Source organism: Astatotilapia calliptera, chromosome 9 (assembly GCF_964374335.1).
Source record: "Astatotilapia calliptera chromosome 9, fAstCal68.1, whole genome shotgun sequence".
NCBI lineage: Eukaryota > Metazoa > Chordata > Actinopteri > Cichliformes > Cichlidae > Astatotilapia > Astatotilapia calliptera.
Window position 1 is genome coordinate 34074129 of NC_137430.1, and position 23323 is coordinate 34097451.

The window sequence follows — 23323 nt, forward strand, 5'->3', positions numbered from 1 at the left end:
AGCATGCGCAGACCGTCTCTCAGAGTGGGATGATGATGATGAAGCACGGTCAGCTGTTGCTGAGGCCAGCAGCAGTGTCAGTTTACAGCAAAGGCTGTAAAACAGGAGCTTTGCTCCGTGACCGATCCTCCTTCAGACACAGTGGCGGGGAGGAAGAGGAGGCGTGACCTACGTCACTCAGGAACCTGCAGCCGCATATGAAACAAAGAAAAGTGTCTGCACCACAGCCTCCACACATCCAACTCTGAAGGTCTCCTCCAGCCAACATGAAGCGCTGAGAGGTTTGGGTGTGCTGCCCCCTGCTGGAAGACTCGGAGAAACACAGGGAGCAGAATTAGCAACAGGAGACATTTTCTACATCCTGTCTGAAAAAACCAAAGTAAAGCTGTAAAAATGAACATAAAGCCAAGACAAAAACGGGAGTTCCTCTGATGTCCAGCAGAGGCAGCAGTGAGCCAGTCCTCAGACTGCCACGTTAAAACTTTACAGCAGAATTAAACATGTTTACAGCCTGATACACAAACTGTCCCCTTTTCAATTCAATTCAATTCAATCTTTATTGGCAGACTACATGTCCATAAAAACAAGACAAGAAACACACACACACACACACACAACTCCCCCCCCCCCCCCCCCACACAACACAAGGTATACCATTAAATATATATATATATATATATATATATATATATATATATATATATATAAATATATATATATATATATATATTTATATATAAATATATATATATATATATATATATATTTATATATATATAAATATATATAAATAAGTATATAAAGCATTTGTAAAAATATAAAACCATAATATACATAAAACACAATTACTTAAAATAAATCAATAAATACACAAACACTTTAACCAGTGCTTTCTGAAACTGGATGAGTAACGGGAACCACTCACTGTCGGATCTGTGAGTGCTAAAATTATACTGTTACTCGAACCATCCAGTCGTTCTCTAAAACTGAACATTAACTTTCTTAAAAGTGCTTTAAAAGTCCAGACACCCACAGCTACAAACATCTGGCTGGCACTACCACTTCTAGGTATCCTGCAAAGGATTCTCATCGCATCATTATATGCAACATGCAGCTTCTGCATGCTACATTGTTTGTAGGATGACCACAAGGGGGCAGTATATAGCGGTGTGCAATACGCTTTAAACAAAGCCACTTTAACTGGAAGTGAACAAAAGCTGAATTTGCGAGCAATAGTATTTGCCTGCACATAGAGCTTACACCGTTGTCTGTATATGTCATCATCATCATTCATTTGCTCAGTAATAAAGTGACCGAGGTATTTCACCTTTTTATGAACTTCAAGAGTTTTTTGTGCCAGTTTAAACAAAGGGAAATTTAGCTTTTTATCCTGCTTGGTTCTACATATCAAAACAGCACTTTTAGCAGCATTGTACTCAATGTCATATTGCACACCATATTCAGTACAGACATTAAGAAGATCCTGTAACCCAGCACTGCTTGGACTAAAAACAACCAGGTCATCTGCATACATAAGATGATTTATCAGTGCTTTACCTAATATACACCCAGTGTTACAGGCTCTCAGCTGTATGGACAAATCATCAACATACAAATTAAATAAAATTGGAGACAAAATCCCACCCTGTCTGACACCATTGCTGACACCAAAGGGGGCAGAAATACTGCTTCCCCATTTAACCTGCATGTTCTGATGAGCGTACCAGTAAGAGAGAATCCTCACGATGTATTGAGGAACTCCCCGTCTCTTCAGTTTATCAAAAAGTTTTCTGTGGTTCACTCGATCAAAAGCCTTAGAGGCATCAATGAAACACATGAGGACAGATGAATTTTTAGCCCTGTACAACCTGACTATTTCCTTGAGTGCATATATGCACATGTCAGTGCCGTGCTTTGGTTTAAAGCCAAACTGATTATCCAGAGAAGAGATGAACACACTAACTCTGTCAAACAAGATTCTTTCTAACACCTTAGATAAAATACTGGCTAGTGCAATCGGCCTGTAATTATCCAAACAGCTCACTTTTGCAGCTTTGTCCTTCATAACTGGTACCAGTAAAATACACAGCATTGAGTCTGGTAATATGCCATGAATCATAAACCCAGTGAAACAGAGTGCTAAAAGAGGAGCTAGCCTTAAACTAGCATGTTTTAAATGTTCTGCAGTGATGTGATCCAAACCAGAGGATTTATTATCAGACAACCTATGAATGGCTTCATATACTTCATGTGTCCTTACACTTATTGTGTCATTACTCATGTCAAGATTGTCCTCATATGGATCACTTTTTATACAGTTAAACAACGCACTGTAATGCTGTCTCCATAATGCTGCAATGTTATCTGCCCCAGAAACACCTTCAACAGTTGATGGTAGAGATGGTTTACAGTTATTAAGAGCTTTCACCTCTTTCCAAAAATCTGCCATATTATTACACAGCATTTTCCTGGCCAAAGAATCTGCTCTCAGCATTTGCTCATTTTTAGTTATAAAGCGAACAGCGTACTTATATCTGGCATTCGCACATTTTTTCTGTTCAAATTCTGGGCCTTGTTTAGGTCTTCCAGCCATGACCCAACATTTATAAGCTATGCGAGCTTCATCATGGTACATGGATACATGTTCTTTCCAGCCAGGTCTGATGTTAGGTTTCTTATGCTTATATTGTTTATCAAGCAGTGTACCACTTTCATGCAGAGCAGTCACTATATCATCATACATGGAGCAGAGTAAATGTTTATGCACAGCATTCTTACAGTTGACATCCTTGCACAAAATAGCTTCTTTCGGCAAAGAAATGTTGTTCAGATGTATATCGGTATCACTATGATAAGCTAAGAAATCATCTTCACTACAAGCTGACCAGTCTAATTTTACACTGGTAGCAATATTAGCAATATTGTTTCCAGTTGTTGCTGGCATTTGTTCCACATTCACAGTAAAACCAAAAGGTATATGATCTGACACAGTTACCTCATACCTAATAGTCATGTTTGCTAAAGCTGCATGTCCATCAGCTGTACAGATACAGTGGTCCAGCCATGATGTACTATGCCAGGCTTCACTTATGTATGTATAGCTGTCTGCAGGCAGTAACACTTTGGTAGACAAGATAAGATTATTAACTTGACAAAAACGAGTTAAGTGGTCAGCAAACTGAGAACTGCTGTCTGTGAGATCAGCATTAAAATCACCCAAAACATATATGCTGTAAGTATCGTTGTCTTGAATAAATGCATTAATAAAAGCCAACCTACTGAGGTATTCTTGCTCATTTTGACAAGATTCATAGGGAGTATAAATATTAAGAATGATAAAACTACTATTGTATACCAATACACCAGTCTACATCCAGTCTAATGGGCTTTATCACAGGGTCTATTTTTTTGTCCCAAAGCACAGCAACCCCTCCAGGTATTCTGCCTCTGACTATAGCTGTGCTGAGATCAGTTGTTGATTCCCCCACTCCCAAAAAACTTGCATTTAGACAGTTAAGTTTTCCCAGGTCCTGTTTGGACAACCATGTCTCCTGCAAGCATAAAATGTCACATTCTGCAAGCAGACTGTCCACAACAATCCGTCGAGCTTTATCCCCTGCACTCTGTCCCAAACGTAGACCATGACAGTTGTAAGATAATACCCGAATAGACATCTTCATGTTGATACGTTGGTACCAAAAGGCGCAGTTATCTCCCCTGCTGGATCCACTGAGCTTGGCACCACCGTACCGGGCTTACGAGGTTCATAAAAACGCCGGACCAGAGCCCCTTCAGGCCAGAGTTCAGGATTGTACATTTCACCCACATCATTACATTCAGCAGTAACCTTGAAAGAGCCGAACCTGCTACGTTTACTAGCAATTTTTTGACAGGTCACATCTCTTTTAAGTTTCTCTCTCAAATACAGAGCAAGAGTTTCTGCATCTACATCCAGGGCAAATTTAGTGGCAAACACGCTCACCAATTTAGTTTTCACAGTTCTGATTGTACTCACAGCTCCAGTGCCGATAATCGATACAGGTCCAGGCCTCTTATTGTGTCCAGTGGTAGCAGCATGCATTCCTGAACCTGAATTAACCTTCTCCAGCTTGAGACGAGGCTTGCCATTTTTCACAACTTTACTCCATTGTGGAGAGCATGTAGAAAGCACTGTCTCAACGGGATCCTCCGTTGTTGCTGTAGTTTCCATATTACGGCCTCGGGCTGTCGTCGGAGCCCGATCTTGACCACATAGCAACATCTCCGGACAAAACGCTGACACTGTGCTTGTCCCAGTCCTTGAAGCAGCCAAAGCTCTGGCTTCCTGCCTTTCACGCGGGCCGCCTTTACTTCGACTCCCCCACCGCTCCTCTGCGTGTTTCCCCAGGGGAAAGTGGGAAGCGGTCCCCGACCCCTGAGCATTCAGCATAACAGGCTCAGCCGGTACCTCAGGCTGACACTCAAGAACAGTCACACGTTGGTCGACCTCCACAGCATTGGTCATAACTTGCTCGCAGACATCCGCCTGTAGTTTAACTACATGTTTTAAAGCACCCACCTCAGCACACAGCTGGTCCATTCACCGTAGTAGACAACACACATCCATGCTGGAGTATGTAACAGGCGGCAGATCATCCAGGTGATGAGAAATCTTGGGATATTCTCCCCACACTCATTCAGCACTTTAAGACAGAGTTTAATATTGTTGGCGTCTTTATGCTGTCCTTTATATCCAACGCACCGCTGTGAGGTAGTGGGGCAGAGCTCAAACAAAACTTTCTTGGAGGCTTCAATCCCCTCGGATTCAAATGTGTTCGTGGCCAACAACACAATTTCATCCTGACTTAAAGTTTTGATTTTTACAGCAAGGAAATTAAGTAGTTCATCCTCTACAATTACCCTTCCATCAGTTGTTTTATATATCTCTGGTTTTAATCGTGACCGTTTGAAAGTCGGAGCTACGTCTGCACCACCACCTGCTACATCCGCCATATTAATATTAAGCTGTTTGAGTTTTAGCCTAAGGTAAGAGAGGATACCCAGTTTGCGTGATTATCTTCTCATTAATTTGAACCTTTATAACACCTGTGCAGTACGAATGCTTTAATAACTCACCTGTTTCAATTGGAGTTTGCATTATTAGGGGCGTGGCAGCTTGATAACCAGGTTCACCAGTGTTGCCATCACCTCGGAGTCTTTGTGGAGGGTAAAGTTCTCCTTCTGAAATGCGTCTGGTGAGATTCGAGGCTCTGTGGACTTTGGAACAAACCTGATCAGGGACAAGCAGATTTCTCCTGGACCCACTGATACACTTAAAACAAGCCAAACTGTGACAGAATGATGGAGGGTGGTTTCAGAAACCGTCCCATCCATCACAGCTTCAGAGGGTTTCAGGACATCCAGACCTGCAGCTGCAGCAGACAAAATGTTTATACTTCAGTTTTTATTTTATTGTCACTTTTAATCAAAAACTGTCGAAACGTCTCACAAACACAGACTCTTTATCTCAGCGGTCCAAAGCTCCTCCGTCCTGCGTCGCCTCCAACACCATCACAGGTCAGAGAGGAGAGCCTCCGTCAGACAGAGCACAGGCGCGCTCAGCTTTGTGTCCATGTGATGAAACACCTGAAACCGTTTAGTCCAGCTTTACTTCCTCAGACTGGCGCCGAGCAGAGCGTCTACGCCACGGCGGGGATAAAGTACTGCAGCGACATGTCTTCATGCAGCAGAATCAGGTGGAGGACGCTCTGATGGACGATGTCTGAGGAGGACGAGAGAGAAATGTGTTAAACTGTGACGTGGATTAGACCCCGGTGGGTTTTGTCCTGAGTGCGAACATGTGAGGGGAGACTCACTGCACATGGCCTTGCTGGGGTTGACCTGCTGCCCCACGAGGAACTGCTGCAGCCTCCTGATGTCCACCCTAGCCTCCACCATGCTCTCCGGGTCCCTGCTCTGAGACGGGCCGCCATCCTGGGAGGCGTCATCGCCTGGAGGGACGGAGGAGCAATGTATGAAAAGTATGGCCCACAGCTGATACACTGACAATCAGTAATTATTAAATATAAACGAGGCTCTCAGCAGCAGGTGGAGGGTGAGACTTTAGGCCCCGCCCCCCAGAATTAACTGGTTATCAGGGATGTGACGTGATGACTGAGCTCATCCGTCAGCAGGTCTGAGCTGCTCGTGGAGCTAAAGCGTGTTTTTACCCCACGGAGGGTTTCCCAGGTCTCTGAAGTGAGTCGTCACGGAAACAAGATCGGTCTCAATCTTCAGGTTCATCTCGCCGTTCAGGTTGGCTTCGATTACCTGACACACACACACACACACACACACACACACACACACACACACACGCACACACACACACACACACACACACACACACACACACACACACACACACACACACACACACACACACACACACACACACAGGAAGATTCAGACGTTAAGGTCTCTTTAAAGTTGATTTTTCATGTCTTTGAAGGTCATCCAGTTTTGGAAGAAAGAAAGTGACTCTGTTGATCTGATTGATTTGGTTTCATTCTATAATGATGGACTTAGTTTTCTATGAAGGTTTGAACTTTGTTTAAACAAGAGAGAAAATGTTGATGCCTGCTGTAGAAAAGTGTATAAAGTGTGCAGTGAAACATCTATAATAATTCACTGCTACTTCACGGATTTCACCTGTCACGGGTTATTTTTAGATCGTAACTCCCGCGATAAACGAGGGGCTGCTGTATTTCACTAATTCAGCGCACAAACACTAGGTGGCAGTGTTTTCCTCTTGGAGTTGACTCAGTGTCAGAGTCACTGCTGGAGGTGTTTATGAAAGCTGAAATGAGGCTTCTTGAAAAGTTCCCATTGGTCACAGCGAGGATTTAACACAGAGCTGTAACGCCTGCTGATGTGTTAACACCTTCACTTCCTGTCCGACTGCAGGTAAAGAGATGAAAACGCTCCAAATATTTCAGCATATTTCATCTAAAGCGACATAAGGCTTCAGGTTCTGTGTGATCACCTGTCGCAGGTAACACGAGGTTTAAATATGTAATTATTTTCATCTGACATCTTGGCTTCTCGGGAAAAGATGACATAAACATCGTGTTCACATTCAGTTCAATATTTCTACATCGAGCCGGGCGGAGGGCTGACATACAGGAAGACGCCTTTTCACGTATTTCAAAATAAAGGAGTTTACCGTTATGCTAAAAACATGCCGGACAGTTTGTTACACAAACGCGGCGACAAACGTGACTGAAATGACCCAAATCCAGAGAAATAAAGCTGCAGCTCCTCTCTGCATGAGTCCGTGTTTGATCTGAACATGTTTAACCTCCTACCAGGAAGTTGGAGAGGTTCTTCATCCTGTCCACGATGTTCTTCATGGTCTTCAGGGGAGGGAGGTAGATGCTGACCTGCAGTGACACAACCGTGATGAAAAGGCAGCTCTCATAAAAAGGATGATTTGGTGTTCGGCAGCTTCACTTACATCAAAGTCCGGCATGCTCGGCTCTTTGAACTCGTGCCACAGTCTCCGGGGGATGACGTCAACGGGGACGTCGTGAGTGACGACTCGACTGACGCTGGACAGGGTGGGCTGGGCGGCACAGAGGAAGAGGGCTCAAGTTTCTCAGATTAAAGGTTCAAATGAGTTTTAAAAGCAGCTAAAGATGAGCCAGTATGAGCTGTCTTCAGCTCTGCTTTTGGCTTCTATATCTGACTCGTGTTTAGTTTCCTCTCAGGGTTTGGGCGACACCTCGGCTTTATTGTTTTCTGGCCTTGGTTCACACTGGAGTGCCACGTTTCTTCATGACTGAATGATTAATCTAACTTTGATAAACCTGTGGCAGGATTCTGGTTCGGAGAGCCGACTGTAGATGAATGTATCCCCAGACGCAGCGCATCTCCTGATGTTATGAATAATAGGCTAAAATTAAACGTATGATTCGAGCTGTGGCAGAGACAAAGACGTCTCAGGTGAACTTGTTGCTGACTGTGAGTTGTTCTCAGGTGCTCTCACCAGCTCGGCGGCGATGGTGAGGCAGGGGCAGTGCTTCTTGGTCAGTTTGACTTTGACCGCCTTGGCGTTCTGGACCGTCTTCAGGGCTCTGGACAGATTCTCCGGAGTCACCTCCAGACAGATCTCGTTGTCCTCGGAGGACACGCCCTCCATCTGGTACTCGTCGAAGAAGTTGGCCTGCGCGAGGAAGGACGGGATCAGGGTCATTTATTACGGTCCTGATCATCTCAGACTCGTTCCTGAGTTTATTTTCTTAGCAGCTGGAAGCCGAAGCGTCGGCTCTCACCTGTGACAGCTCACACCACATGCTGACGCCGCCGTTGGCCACTTTACCGGACAGAACGAAGAACAGGTTGTCCGGCGTCAGCCGCAGGACGCACATCTTTGTCAGCTTTGAGATGGTGGTGACGACTCCTGGTGAGAAAGATCAGAGGTGTGAATCGGGAGAAATATTTAATCAGTCACACGCAGACTCGGTTAGTTTTAATAATAGTTTACTTCAATCAGATCTCTGATCTGCACTTCTGAAAAACTTGATCGCGATAAACACACTAAAAACAATAAATCTACAGTTAATATTACAACTGTTGAAAACTAAGTAAAACTAAACATTTCAACAGTAAAACTGACTTTAAACAACAAAAATTAGCTGAAAACTTGAAGTGGAAAACTTTTTACAGAGCCGGTAAATAACAGATTACTCACGCAGCATAAACATATAGCTGATATTTTTGTGGTAATTAATCATGACTCATTAGGCCTGCACCAGACTCCATGTAGATTTTGTTAAATTTAGATAACAGTAACCAGTCTGCGGCTCTTTGAGCACATGCTGTAAGCCGAACTACAGACTTTTCCTATTATGTCAGAAACGCTAAAGAAAGCACAAAGTCCCGCATCGGGAACTTTTAATTAGATGTAATTTTATTTTTTACAGTTTGTGTGCAGCATTTGGAGGGAAGCTAACAGCTTAGCTTCGGCTCTCGGCACAAACAGATGTTTCACACTCACGGGTGAAGTGGTTCAAACAGGCGATGTCGATGATTTTCCCCCGAAACTTCATTTTTTCGTCCCGACAGCAGAATTTAATCTTCCGTTTTGACTTCAGGCGGGGAACTTTTTGATTTGTTTGGTCCGTCTGTGTCTACGGTCCGGCGGAAACAATAGCCACCTGGAAGCTGTTAATTGTTCCGCCCAACGAAAGAAGAAAACAACCAGCAGTGGCCCGGGGACCACAACAGGACCCCTTAAATGGTCTGTACAGAGGCAGAAAACTGTAGCAGAGTCACCGGTTCCTGGTGCGCTTTATATTTTTACTTACATACTGAAATCAGACATTTTACGCTGTTCATCATCTTTTTGTAACTGAGCTACAAAATAACTTCACAGGCATGTTTGGCAGCTTTCACTTAATTTCAGCTTTTTGGTGAAAACTTTCAGAATGTTTTTCACACAAAGATATGATGTCTCGTTTTTATATGTAACATTTATACACCCTCGTTGTAGACCAAATAAAACACAAAAAACCTTCAGAAATAGCAGCCTGTGCATGCTGCGGCTCCTTTTTACTTTGTGATGTAATATTAGGATCTTATCAAAAAATTATACTCAGACAATCCTGTAAAAAACAGGCTTTAGAAGTTTAGGTTCCAGAGAAAAAAGTCAACAACTTTTAAAAACCTTATTGTGGGCCAAAAAAACAAAACAAACATTATATATATATGGAGTGCTGCCAGACACTCCACGAGCGTCTGGCAGCACAAATGAACCAGCTGCTAGTTAACGAGAGACACCCGGAATGGCTAACCGAAGGTCGAACGGTCCTGATCCCCAAGGACCCCAAGAAGGGACCGGTCCCCTCCAACTACCGACCAATAACCTGCCTCAGTACTACATGGAAGCTCCTGTCAAGCATCATATCGGCTAAGATGAACAGGCACATGGGTCAATACATGAGCGGGGCACAGAAAGGAATTGGCAAGAATACCAGAGGTGCAAAACACCAGCTACTGGTAGACAGAACAATCAGCCGAGACCGCAAGACCAGACTGACCAACCTGTGCACTGCCTGGATTGATTACAAGAAGGCCTATGACTCAATGCCCCACAGCTGGATACTGGAATGCCTAGAATTGTACAAGATCAATGGGACCCTAAGAGCCTTCATCAGGAACTCAATGGGGTTGTGGCGTACAACACTAGAGGCCAACTCCAAGCCCATAGCACAAGTCACCATCAAGTGCGGGATCTACCAAGGAGATGCTCTGTCCCCACTGCTGTTCTGCATAGGCCTGAACCCCCTCAGTGAGATCATTAACAAGACCGGCTACGGATACCGACTACGGAACGGAGCAGTTGTCAGCCATAGGGATGGTTATCGAAAACCGGTTCTTGTTGAGAACCGGTTCCCACTGTTTCACTTCCTTGGAATTGTTTGCCATTTTTGCAAACGATTCCCTTATCGATTCCAGTCGCCCCGAATGACGTCACCACGTTGCGGAGCGTCATTTACCTGGCAGGAAACACGGCGCCTAAGCGGCTCAAACGCTCAAAAGTTTGGTTATACTTTACGAAATCGGATGACAACAGGGCAACTTGCAATACTTGCAAAGTAGATACTTCATTTAAGGGAGGAAACACTACGAATATGCAAAAGCATTTGCTCACAAAACGCGTGATAACCTTAAATGAATGTCGTGTTTTTAATTCCGCTCCGGACTCGTGAATCTCAACCCAGCAGCAGCGGTAACGTTTGCACGTCCTCTCCCGTTAATGCGGCAGGTAAATAAGATAAGATAGATAAGATAAGATAAGATAACCTTTATTAGTCCCACAGGTGGGAAATTTGTTTTGTCACAGCAGGAAGTGGACAGTGCAAAAGTTATGAGGCAAAAATTAGAATACAATAAGAATAAATACAGTACACAGCTGTACAGAATAGAATAAAATAATATACTATATACAGTAGAATAAAATAGAATAAAAATATACAATAAGATAAAAATAGAATACGAATGCTATATACAACTGAGTAAAAATACAATGATGCCAGAAAGGATTATTGCACTTAGTGTTATTGCACATGTGTGGATGTGTGTGTTTGTTCAGTTAAAGTCTTTGTTGTGGAGTCTGACAGCAGTGGGGAGGAAAGACCTGCGAAATCTCTCCGTCCCACACCGTGGGTGCCGCAGTCTCCCACTGAAGGAGCTGCTCAGTGCTGTCACAGTCTGCTGCATGGGGTGGGAGATGTTGTCCAACAGGGATGACAGCTTAGCCGCCATTCTCCTGTCACTCACCACCTCCACTGGGTCCAGAGGGCATCCTAGAACAGAGCTGGCCCTTCGGATCACCTAATCAACTAACAGTGCATATTATGTTAGCGCAATCTGCCTTATTACAAACCTGCCATTACTGTGCATTTAGTGACCATGATGAGAGAGACAGAGCCTGGCTCAGATGCTGGCAGCTCTCGCTGCAGTCTACCGGTAGCGTCTCCTTTCAGGCCAGGATAGACGAACGTCACCGAGCAGAGACTCAGTTTGTGGTCAAAGGCTTGAACCCGTTTGCCACAGAAGATGCCCCCGATTTTAGGTAAGTGAATGTGTTAAATTGTAGGCAGGGAAATTACTGGATATTCTTGTGTAATTGCTACAGAATAATTTATGTTATACTTTGTTATTGCTACAGAAGAATATTTATTTTATTATTTTACATTTACAATGTTTTTTCCCGGGGACCCTGTGATACCCCATTGAAGAGCCGTAGGCTGGATCTCTTAAGATCTCACTGTTGGGTTTGTAAGGCCATGTTACTCCTAAATTTCTATCTTGTTCAAAGAGAAGATATAAAACAAAGTTCTAAGCTAATCGACCTTAGTGTTCTCCTTTTTTAAAAAGAATCGATAAAGAATCGAATCGTTAAACAGAATCGAAAATGGAATCGGAATCGTGAAAATCTTATCAATACCCATCCCTAGTCAGCCACCTCCTGTACATGGATGACATCAAGCTGTATGCCAAGAGTGAACGAGACATCGATTCACTGATCCACACTACCAGGCTATACAGCAATGACATTGGAATGTCGTTCGGACTGGAGAAGTGTAGTCGGATGGTAACAAAGAGAGGGAAGGTAGTCAGAACGGAGGGGATTGAACTACCAGAAGGCAACATTGCAGACATAGAGGACAGTTACAAGTACCTGGGGATCCCGCAGGCAAATGGGAACCATGAAGAGGCCGCTAGAAAGGCTGCAACCACCAAGTACCTGCAGAGGGTCAGGCAAGTCCTGAGGAGTCAACTGAACGGTAAGAACAAGATCCGGGCCATCAACACGTACGCCCTGCCTGTGATCAGGTACCCTGCTGGGGTAATAGGCTGGCCAAAGGAGGAGATAGAAGCCACTGACATAAAGACAAGAAAGCTCCTTACCATGCATGGAGGGTTTCACCCCAAGTCCAGCACCCTGAGGCTGTACGCTAAGCGGAAGGAAGGGGGCCGGGGACTGGTGAGTGTCAGCACCACAGTCCAGGATGAGACAACGAACATCCAAGAATACATTGGGAAGATGGCCCCAACTGACCGAGTGCTCAGTGAATACCTCAGGCAGCAGAAACCCAAGAAAGAGGAGGGAGACGAGGAACCATCATGGAAGGACAGGCCCCTGCATGGTATGTACCACCGGCAGATAGAGGAGGTGGCTGATATCCAGAAATCCTACCAGTGGCTGGACAAAGCTGGACTGAAAGACAGCACAGAGGCACTAATCATGGCAGCACAAGAACAAGCTCTGAGCACAAGATCCATAGAGGCTGGGGTCTATCACACCAGGCAAGACCCCAGGTGCAGGCTGTGTAAAGATGCCCCAGAGACAATCCAGCACATAACAGCAGGGTGCAAGATGAAAAAAAAAAAAAAATTGACAGCGTCTCTACCACCTCAGACGCTTGAGAGACTTCCAACTGCCCTCCAAGGTGCTCAGGAACTTTTACTCGTGCACCATAGAGAGCATCCTGGCGGGAAACATCTTAACCTGGTTCGGGAACAGCACCATGCAGGACAGACGAGCTCTACAGAGGGTTGTGCGGTCAGCTGAGCGCACCATCCGCTCCGAGCTCCCTGACCTGCACTCAATCTACAGCAGGCGGTGCTGGACCAAGGCCAGGAAGATGGTGAAGGACCTCAGCCATCCCAACAACAGACTGTTCTCTCTGTTGAGGTCAGGAAAGCGATTCCGCTCCCTGAAGACCAACACAGAGAGACTGAGGAGGAGCTTCTTCCTGCAGGCGATACGGTCTCTCAATCACACCACCACACAGTACTGACCCACACATATGGTTCTTACACACACACTGGACTTTCTGGACTTTGGTTTTGCACAACACTGGTCACTATATTCTTCATTTCCGGTTAATACTTGTACAGCTGCTGTTATTGTGTATATATTTATTTATATTTAGATTTCTTCATACATTCTTATATAGTTCTATATTGTGTATTGTGTATTTTGTTGTACAGTTATTTTATTTTCAACTTTAATTTATATATTTTATCTTATTCTTCCCAGTTAAATTTACCCTTCATTCTAATTTGTGTTGTACAGTTATTTCATTTTTAACCTTAATTTATATTTTATTCCTTCCTAGTTAAATTACCCTTTTTAATTTTTCATATTTATTTCCTATCTTATTCATAGCCTTTTCCTTTTTTGTTCTCTTTAGGTCACGAGCAGTTGTCCAAGCATTTCACTACATATCGTACTGTGTATGACTGTGTACGTGACAAATAAAATTTGAATTTGAATTTGAATTTGATGCTAGCAGGCAAGGCATACATGGAACGCCATAACCAAGTGGCCGGCATAGTGTACAGGAACATCTGTGCCGAGTATAACCTGGAAGTCCCGAGGTCAAAATGGGAGATGCCCCCAAGTGTGGTGGAGAATGACCGAGCTAAGATCCTGTGGGACTTCAAGATACAGACGGACAAAATGGTGGTGGCTAACCAACCGGACATAGTGGTGGTAGACAAACAGAAGAAGACGGCCGTAGTGATCGATGTAGCGGTTCCGAATGTTTCTAAAAATAAGCAACTAAAATATTTGTGTCTCTTTACCAGCTGAGAAAAAAACACCTCAGTCAATCACAGTCGGCTGCAAACACACTTCCTTCCTTCCGTCCTGTGTGTTTGCTGACCTTTCTTTGTGTCAAAGTTCATTATTTTCTGTTAGAAAAATAAAGGCTTGATTCTTGTTTATTCTCTCACCAAATTAAAACGATCTCCTGTAATCTGCAGGCTCATTTGTTGTGAAACAAAAGCATTCCAGCTCTACAAGCTGCTTACGGATCTGGATTGGAGTCAGTTTGGAGATTTTCTCTGAGCACAGACGCTGAGAGGGCAGAAGCACTTCAGGTCATCTCATAGAAGTGTGAATAAAACAACTGATTTTCACTCCAAATGTTGTTTAAATGAATCAGCAATTGAAGGGCCAACAGAGACAGCGATGCGTAATAGGAGGAAAACCCATCAGACTTGCATTTAAGAACTGGCTTCGTATTTTACACAGGTTGCTATTTGCCCTTTTTAAAAAACAAAACAAAGCTTTAACCCCGACTTGTCCCTTCCTCATCACTTTAGACCAATTTAAAAATTTCCTTTTATCTCCAAAATTTTAGAAAAAGTGTTGGCCAACCAGCTTCCAGTGTTTCTACCTGCTTTTTGCATTTGAGATGAGTTTCTGTCAGTTACTCAAACAGCCCTGCTCAGAGTTTATGATCATAATTTAATTCACAGATATGCAGGTGAATATTTGGTTCTTGCTCTGTTGGGTCTTTCTGTTGTCTTTAAGCAATGGCTTGCGTATCTCTTGACCCATTTAAGGGGCCCAAGCCCCAGTTTAGGAACCCGCTGACTCTACATAAAGTACGTAAATCTTCTCTGAAATGTGGCTGAGGTTTCACAGTAACGTTCACACTTGATCTTGATTTGCATACCCTTGGTATGTTGTTCTTTGTTTGTAATTATGGGTCAGATGTGAAGCTAAAACCCTTCTTGTCTCATTGATATCAATTTTGTTTTGAGAATAAAGTTATTCCATCTGATCCCTGCTATTTATTCGTCTCTGTCTATCTTTTTTTTTACCCTTTTTAAATTATTTTGGCAGCATTCATTCGTTTTAATTGGATGCCTACATGATCCTTCATCCTATTGGCTCTCTGCTCTTTATTGGTGACCAATCACAGGCTGTCATTCTTCATGGATTCTCCGTAGTTCCTCTCAGCTGCCTCTGGCTGCAGCAGCTTTGCTTCAGCGTGCTGTCTGACTGTTTGAATCTTTGACTTCACGATGGCACCGCTGTCCATCCAGGCCGGAGTGAAATACGCCAAAACGCTGCTGCCAGAGACTCTGATGAGGTGAGTTTTTTAAATGTTATCAAAACTTAAAGTTGAGTTTTATAAATTCAGTTTAGTAATTGTAAATCTGGGGATTAGACAAATATTGGCAATTTCACTCAAACCAGCTGTGCGTCAAATTGTATCCAGGACATTTTTAGACTTTGCAGAGGAAGCTGTGTGTGTGCAGAACTGCAGAAGAACAATGGAAGCCACTCAGTAAATAGGATTGCTGAACCTTTGAAATAGTGAAAGCAGCTGAGAGGGTTTTTATAGATGTAAGTCTGAGGTTATTAAAACCTCCGACTTGACTATAAGATTTCAAACTGTAATGCAGTGAACTTTGAATGACCTGCAGGTCCGTGTCCACAGTCCAGACCATCTCTCGACACATGCTGCCCCTAAATCAGCCTCGCTGTTTCAGAGTGTGCACATACAGCCGGATGCGGCGGCGAAGTTTGACTGCGTCTTCTCTAGATGAGCTCCTGGAGCAGGTAAAAACAACCTGTAAACTCTCTTAGACAATAAGCAGTAGTGTGCATAAGTCTTGAGCCAGCTCTCATTTCTTCATATTTTGTTAAGAAAAGGAGAAACAGGTGCAAACATGGAAAAATATTAAATAAGGCAAAAACAGTTTGTACAATTTAAACACACTTTAAATTCAATATTTGGTATGATTACCTTTATTCGTCATTACAACCTGAACCCCTTTGGTCACCTTTTTAGTTTCTTTAAGCAGTCTTTAGGAACAGTGCAGCGTTTGATACTATTGACCTTAATATTTTACTACGGAGATTAAACAGGATGTAGGTATTAAAAGGTGTTTGAATAACTTTGATCATGAAAATCTTCTTCAAACACCAAAGTTATTTTTAACTTACACGCTTGGACCAGTTCTGTTCACATTATACATCCTTCCCTTGGGCACTATTATTAGAAGGCATAGCGTACATTCTCACTGCTATCCAGAAATATCCTGTCTCAGAGTGACGCGGAAAAACTAGTTCATGCATTTATTACTTCCAGGCTGGACGACTGTAATTCATTATTATCAGGAAGTCCTAAAAACTCCCTGAAAAGCCTTCAGCTGATCCAAAATGCTGCAGCAAGAGTCCTGACTAGAAACTAGAAACTAGGGACTAGAAACAGCAGATTTCTCCTGTAGTGGCTTCCCTTCATTGGCTTCCTGTTTATTAAAGAATAAAATTTAAAATCATTATTCTTACATACAAGGTCTTGAATAAGCAGGCCCTTGAACACCTCACAGCTTATTTATGAATCTGTACCATCAACATCGTCCTGATGCATGCTTTTTTTTTTTTTTTTTGCCTGTCCCGTTTGGATCTTTAGCCGTCAGAATTGATGTCTGAAGGCCAAGAAAGATGCCAAGCGGATTTACTTTACCAAGTGGATCATCATGGCCATATTGGTCCATTTGATTGACCTTTATTATAATTATGTATTTATTTTATTTTCATTTTTTAAAGACGGGACAGACATGACTGGGGGATAGGACAGGGAGAAAGAATGAAAGAAAGAGAGGGAGAGAAAGAAAAATAGAGGAGAGAGAAGAGACGGTGAGAAAGGGGGGAAGAAAGAAAAACAAACAAAACACCTGGATCACCTGTATGGAGAAAAAAAACCAGAAGAGAAAACAAACAACAAAGAGCAACATAATAAAAACAACACCATCACAATAAACTAGCTAACAATAGATAACAGTAGATACTTTAATAATTTCACCTGTTGAGAAAGAAAAAAGAAAGCAAGCAGAAGAGAACAAGAGTAATAGAATAAACAACATCACAATGATATATGGGAATATGACAGTAAATACTAAATGTTAAACATTATTGTGCAGCACATAAGATCAACAGAACACAGTGTGCTTTGAGGTAGGAGCCAAAAAGGGTGTAGTTTGTGGGTGTGATCACCCGTGTGTACACCTGTGAGCATGGACGCGCTTGTTTTTTTAAAAGGTTCCTTCATGTAATGATCTGCTAGAGGGTGTGGGGGGGCCACAGCCCCGTCCTCCAGTGGTTGTTGATCAGTGGTCATGAGAATTTGCATAATTAAGATTAAGGAACTGACCTCACAGCCCATTGTTCCTTCAGTGGGCTGGTTTCAGTCATTATGCAAATGTCCTGTTTATAAGAATGAAACCTGCAGTCAGCTGAGACTGAAGACGTCACCTGATGATGACAAAACGTTTCTCCCACTAAAAACGCTACGTCCAGATGAACAGATTTAATTTTTTGCGATACCATCAACATCTGTATAATGAGTGAATTGCTAAAAGAGATGACATACCATGCATCCAAAAGAGAAAGTGGGAGGGTAGGTAAAGGAATTTTGAGGACTTCAAATTCTACTACAAGGCATGAGTTCAGGTTGAAATGGCACTGGAATTATAGTGGAAAGCCTAATGATCAATGGTAACTTTATTTTTCTCAGTGGGAAACTTCAGTATGTCCACACAGCAAACAACATAAAGATTAAGAGCAGCCAAACCTTTAAACAGATCTGTTTACCCTAACCTCCTAACCCTAACACCTTCAGACAAATTACCATGTTATCATGTATTGTAGTGGCGTAATGGCAATGCAGATTGTTTATTTACTTGGGAGTTCACCTTGTAATCGGAAGGTTGCCGGTTCGAGCCCCGACTCGGACAGTCTCGGTCGTTGTGCCCTTGGGCAAGAAACTTCAGCAGTTGCCTACTGGTGGTGGTCAGAGGGCCCGGTGGCGCCAGTGTCCAGCAGCCTCGCCTCTGTCAGTGCGCCCCAGGGTGGCTGTGGCTACAATGTAGCTGCCATCACCAGTGTGTGGATGGGTGGATGACTGGATGTGTAAAGCGCTTTGGGGGTCTTTAGGGACTAGTAAAGCTATACAAATACAGGCCATTTACTTGTCTGGAGATTGAACAAGTAACACAAAAAATGATTCTGTCCTACACCTCCAGCCTCCAACATCTCCTTCTCATAATGGACGTGTGTCTTGATCTGGAAGAGAAGAGAAGACCCTACTTGACCCAGGGTTTTCAAATCAAGTGGTGGTCTAAGGAGCTTGGAAAGAAAAGTGTGAATACGTTTCACCTGTCATCCGAAAAGCTTCTTCAGTTCTGAAGATGCTTGAATTGAGGAAGCTGAAGAAGCTTCTGGAATGAGAGGTGAAACATCTTCAAGCAACTTAAAGAAGTTCAGACGCTTTTCTTTTCAAGCTCCTTAGACTGCGATGACCTGGATGACTGAAGACCTTCACAGACATATTAAGTGGTGGCAGTTACTAAGTATAAAGAGCAGCTTGTAAACATTGTCATTATAATAGAAGTGGGTAAGAATAAATCAGCAGAAGATATATGGAATGATGTGGTCACCCAGATTCATAAAGCCCTCCAAAGAACAAAACCAGGTAGAAAGTTTATGGACAAGCAAGGTAGTGAGTGACACTGAGAGAAGAACATAGCATTCCTGGAGACAGGAAATCATTCAACAAAGTGCCTCACGAACTCATCTGACCTGCACCTTGTCCCTGACATGTGTCACCATGCACCTGTTAATCAAAGTGGCCACAACCCTACTAATGGTAGCTTTAGGCCTTAATTGAATTTGAACAGGTGAATCATAAAAACATTGTCATCCTGTACAGTTGTTATGAAGAGACGAAGAAATCATCAGATTCTGACTCTTTGAATTGATTCTCCTGTTTTGTGTCCCAGGCAGCGAGGGTGTTCATGATGTCCTACCAGTTCCTGACTCTGGTCCTGGAGGAGGATGGGACTGTGGTGGACTCAGAGGAGTTCTTCCAGTCACTGCCCAATAGCACACTGCTGATGGTGCTGGAGAAGGGGGAGATGTGGACAGAGAGCAAGGTGAGAGCAGAGATGATGTTCATCACTGCGGCTGAGTGTCTGTGTGCATTTATGAAGTGAGATGATCTCTCTTCACTGAGCCCAGGAGGGAAGTTCACACACTTCAGCAGCATGAAGAACAGACAGGAAACAGACAGGAAACAGACAGGAAATGGATCAGAACTTAAATAAATAATTCTTCTTAAATACGTGTTTTGTTGCCCAGAATAATGTAGCTTGTTTTTAAAAACACATAAAGTTAAAAAGCCGTTTACCCAAATCAAAATTTTCTGAACATGTTGGTGTTTCAGATTATTCCATGCTTTCGTCAGCCAAAGAAGAGTGGGATTGCCAAAGTGACCTTTGACCTCTACAAACTGCAGCCTAAAGACTTCCTGTGCTGCCTCGCCATCAGGGCCACAGTGTATGAGATGTACACACTCTCATACGACTTCAGATTCACCAGGATCAAACGCATCCTCAAGTAAGCCGAGCCTGATCACAGTAACAGTCTCAGCAGTGTTGTGCAAAGCCTGACTTTTTTCGTCTTTTCTAGTTATATGTAGTTCATATTTTCAGTTTCCAGTCTGAATTGTTCAAAGCTTTCAAATTCATAACTGGCTAAGTTAACTTCTTGTGTACGTTTATATTTCTTACCTTTTCTCCAATTTTGACACAGAACTTTATGAACACTTTGCAGAAACTATCCAGTTATTACGAGGTACTTGCAAATAAAATTTGACACGGAAAATGTTAGGGTGTGCAGAACTTCTAATCCAGCTCCAACACAGGAGAACAGTTAGTGTCAGCACCACCTCCACAAGTGACTGTGGAGGTCTATTGTGTGGGGTGGAAGTCCTCTGCATCGCTGCTGCAGATCAAGGAAGATGGTGGTTCCTTTTTCTTTGTTTATTGGCCCTCCTGACTCTTCTTAACTCGCTGGTCATGCCTGGTACATAGACTTAAACTAATAACGCACTCAGGAACAATCCAGAATGGCACTCTGGCAGCTTCAGTGCAGATAAATCTGTTTCATGCATATAACTATGCATGGAGTTCATGTTTAATGTGGTGCACTCTGGCGGTGCTTCCAGATACTTGCTGTGTAGCAACACAATAATGACTTCACACAGCTTGCGTGAAGTCAAAAAAAGCTGTGGTTACGGCACTTCAGCATGTAGCCAGTGCTACAGTATCGAGCATACACAAAGTAAATTCAAATCCAACAATTCATAGAAAGATGTAAAAAAAGAGAACGAAAAGTAGATGAGTTAATTTTCAAAAGTAAGGACTGATCAGTCAGTGACATTTAATAAAGTGGAAATGTATCTTTAATATTGTCTTGAAAATTAATTAAAGTATAAATACTTCAATAAGTACTACATAGTTTAGTGCAGTCTACTTTAAACTGGTCAGTGTGCAGTGATGTGTTAAAATATACAGTAATAAGCAATGTTGGACTGGTACAGAGCAGCTGTGGCGTTCATGGTCAGTGTTTGGTTACATCAAGGGTAGCAGACCTCACTTTAAATTTAAGGTGATGATGCTGATCAGAGTCACTGAATTCCAACTTTATGCTAGCTTTATTCAGTGTAGGCACTGGAAAACAGCCATAGTACCTCATGTCACATTGCTTATTATGAGTTTATTTGACTAAATTTTTCTGTCTCTATCTTCAGCTCGCTGTTGTGCTGCGTCACCTCTCTGACCAGACTAGCCGGACAACTGCTGCTCTGCACATCCTCCTCACTACTGCAGTTCACCGGAAATGCCTGCCGCTAAAGCCATGTCTCTTTGTGTTCAGCTGTTCATTCAGGCGGGTGTACTACAAAGGTGTTTAACACGCCCAGGCTTTCTTTGCGTTACCTCCCTCGACAAATCTTAGGGCCAAGACGCGGGGCAGCCCAAGCAGAGGAGCCTAGACATCCCTCTCTCCAGCCTCCAGTCTGGGGTGAGATTCAGGCATGTCCCCCAAGAAGGACATGCCTGGAATACCTCACTTAGGAGGTGCCCAGGAGGCATCCTAGTGAGATGTCCAAACCACCTCAATTGGATCCTTTCGTTGTGGTGAAGTAGCAGCTCTACTCAGAGCCCCCCCCCAGAATGACCGAAATCCTCTCCCTATCTCTAAGGCCTGCTATATTCAAAACATATTTTCCCAGAACAGAATCTAAAATGACTTTAAACATGTAAATAAAATAATCAGTGAAAATGTAGCCATCCAGCTGAATTTGAAACCAATGCTCTGAGCATAACCTGCTCCCAACCAGGGTACGTGTTCATCATCAGTTACCATGGTGATTTAGCCAGGTAAAAAAAGAGCCAATTTCATGACACAGGAAACTCTGACTTTTGAGCTCCAGATAGCTCAAAAGAACATTAATCTGGCTTTGTAGTACACCCCTCTGCTGAGGTGGGACTGACTGTAATAAATGATCAGACCCTCAGTTTGTGTGTTTGAGACAAACTAGAGAAAACTTGTGTTTGATTTCCTCTGCCTGAATAAAGATCGTGTTTGAATTGTCTACATATGGATCACTTATGTGTGTGTTTCCATGGAAAGCTGAGAGCATTTCTAGTCTTTCTATCAGATCAGCGTTTTTTAAGAATGTTTCGTCTGATTTCAGCTGGAAAGATTTTTGTATTGAATGAGATTAAATTTGTTTTTGTAAATCAAATATCTGACTAATAAATCAACAACTCTGTGCCTGTTTGTGTTTTTCCATAGCACTTCATCCCCACAGACTGGAGTTCTGTATAGTGCCTCATCACTAAAGGGACAACTCCACTAGAGTTTAAATATCTGGGACGCTCCACTCTTTAATTTTAGAACTGAAGACGTTTCTTGGATGAAATCAACTGGTCCTAGCTAAAGATCCAACTGCTGTATTTCACAGGGAGGGAGAAGACGGAGTTCCTGTTCCCATTTAGAGGCAGAGTCGCCCTCTACAATGTACGCAACAGACAATAGAGACATTTTTTTATTTTCTATCTTTTTCTCTACTCTTGTTCTGCTTAACTGATTCAAGCTGAGTGCAAACAGGAGATGTATCACTGCTGTAACACCTGTAACATTCAGAAGTTGCCTCATTGTTCTGACACACACAACAAAACTATTAACTACACCACACACTAACTACACAAGATTTGCGCTAAACGTCGCAAATCTCTCACATCTCAAACACGCTGTCACTCCTAAAATTTCCCCCCATTTCTTAACAACTAGATGCCACGTTGCCATACCATTTTTTGATTGGTCGACATGGTACTTTTTTGGACGAATAGGAAAGGAAGAGGGGGGTGGGGGTTTGTTTTTGCTCACATACGGGGAGCGCTTTCGAGTCTTTATTTCTTATAAAACGCTGTTTTTACCGTTTCTTCCCACAGTAAATATAAACAACGACAGTATTCAGGAAGAAAACCAAATACTGCAGATATTTTTATCATAACTCTGGTTTTACGTGGCCGATCAACACAATTTAAAAACTGGTATAAATTCCACACTTTTTCCGTCAATTGTTCCGTCTGTCCTGCTCACATCTCCAGTGGTTGTACACGTTGTCATTAACGTGGCTTCACTCCACATCAGCCGCTTTGCTAGCTAAAACACCGGTGTCGGCACATAAGGACACTGTCATAGCCTGTCAATGACGTTGATTGGCTGCGTACACGAATGTGAATTGCATTTTTGGCTGGACTATGGGATAAGGTGGCATCGTTCTAATCCCATACGGGAGCAGCCAGTCACTCACTGAGTAACACTGCAGAACAGAATTGTTAAAGTATTAATTTTAATTTCAATTCAGGTTAGATTTTTTTTTGTGCGCAGAGACCTGCCAGCAGTGCGCAATTGCACACGTGCGCAGTTTAGAGGGAACATTGGTGACAAGGCGTCTGGTTTCGTGTTCCAGGACCCGGGCCTGTAGGTAATGGTTAGGTTAAACCGTGCAAAAAACAATGCCCACCTGGCCTGTCTGACGTTCAGGCGCTTAGCCGCTTGGAGGTAGGCCAGGTTCTTGTGGTCCATCCACACGACAACAGGATGTTCGCTCCCCTC

The 23323-nt window shown here is 43.1% G+C and overlaps 2 protein-coding genes across 2 annotated transcripts; one reads left to right on the top strand and one right to left on the bottom strand.

Moving 5' to 3' along the window:
• Positions 1–5428: 5428 nt before the first annotated feature.
• Positions 5429–9217, bottom strand: hus1 (HUS1 checkpoint clamp component). The gene is made up of 8 exons (XM_080306849.1): positions 9038–9217; positions 8313–8440; positions 8027–8203; positions 7496–7603; positions 7347–7421; positions 6210–6309; positions 5856–5990; positions 5429–5761 (listed from the first exon to the last, which is right to left on the bottom strand). The coding sequence occupies exons 1-8, from the start codon at positions 9087–9089 to the stop codon at positions 5679–5681; spliced, it is 858 nt and encodes a 285-aa protein (XP_080162975.1). The 5' UTR covers positions 9090–9217; the 3' UTR covers positions 5429–5678.
• A 5932-nt stretch (positions 9218–15149) lies between these two features.
• On the top strand, positions 15150–21971 carry cidea (cell death inducing DFFA like effector a). Its single transcript, XM_026180563.2, has 5 exons — positions 15150–15437; positions 15775–15910; positions 19135–19287; positions 19578–19750; positions 20946–21971. The coding sequence occupies exons 1-5, from the start codon at positions 15370–15372 to the stop codon at positions 21046–21048; spliced, it is 633 nt and encodes a 210-aa protein (XP_026036348.1). The 5' UTR covers positions 15150–15369; the 3' UTR covers positions 21049–21971.
• Positions 21972–23323: the final 1352 nt, after the last annotated feature.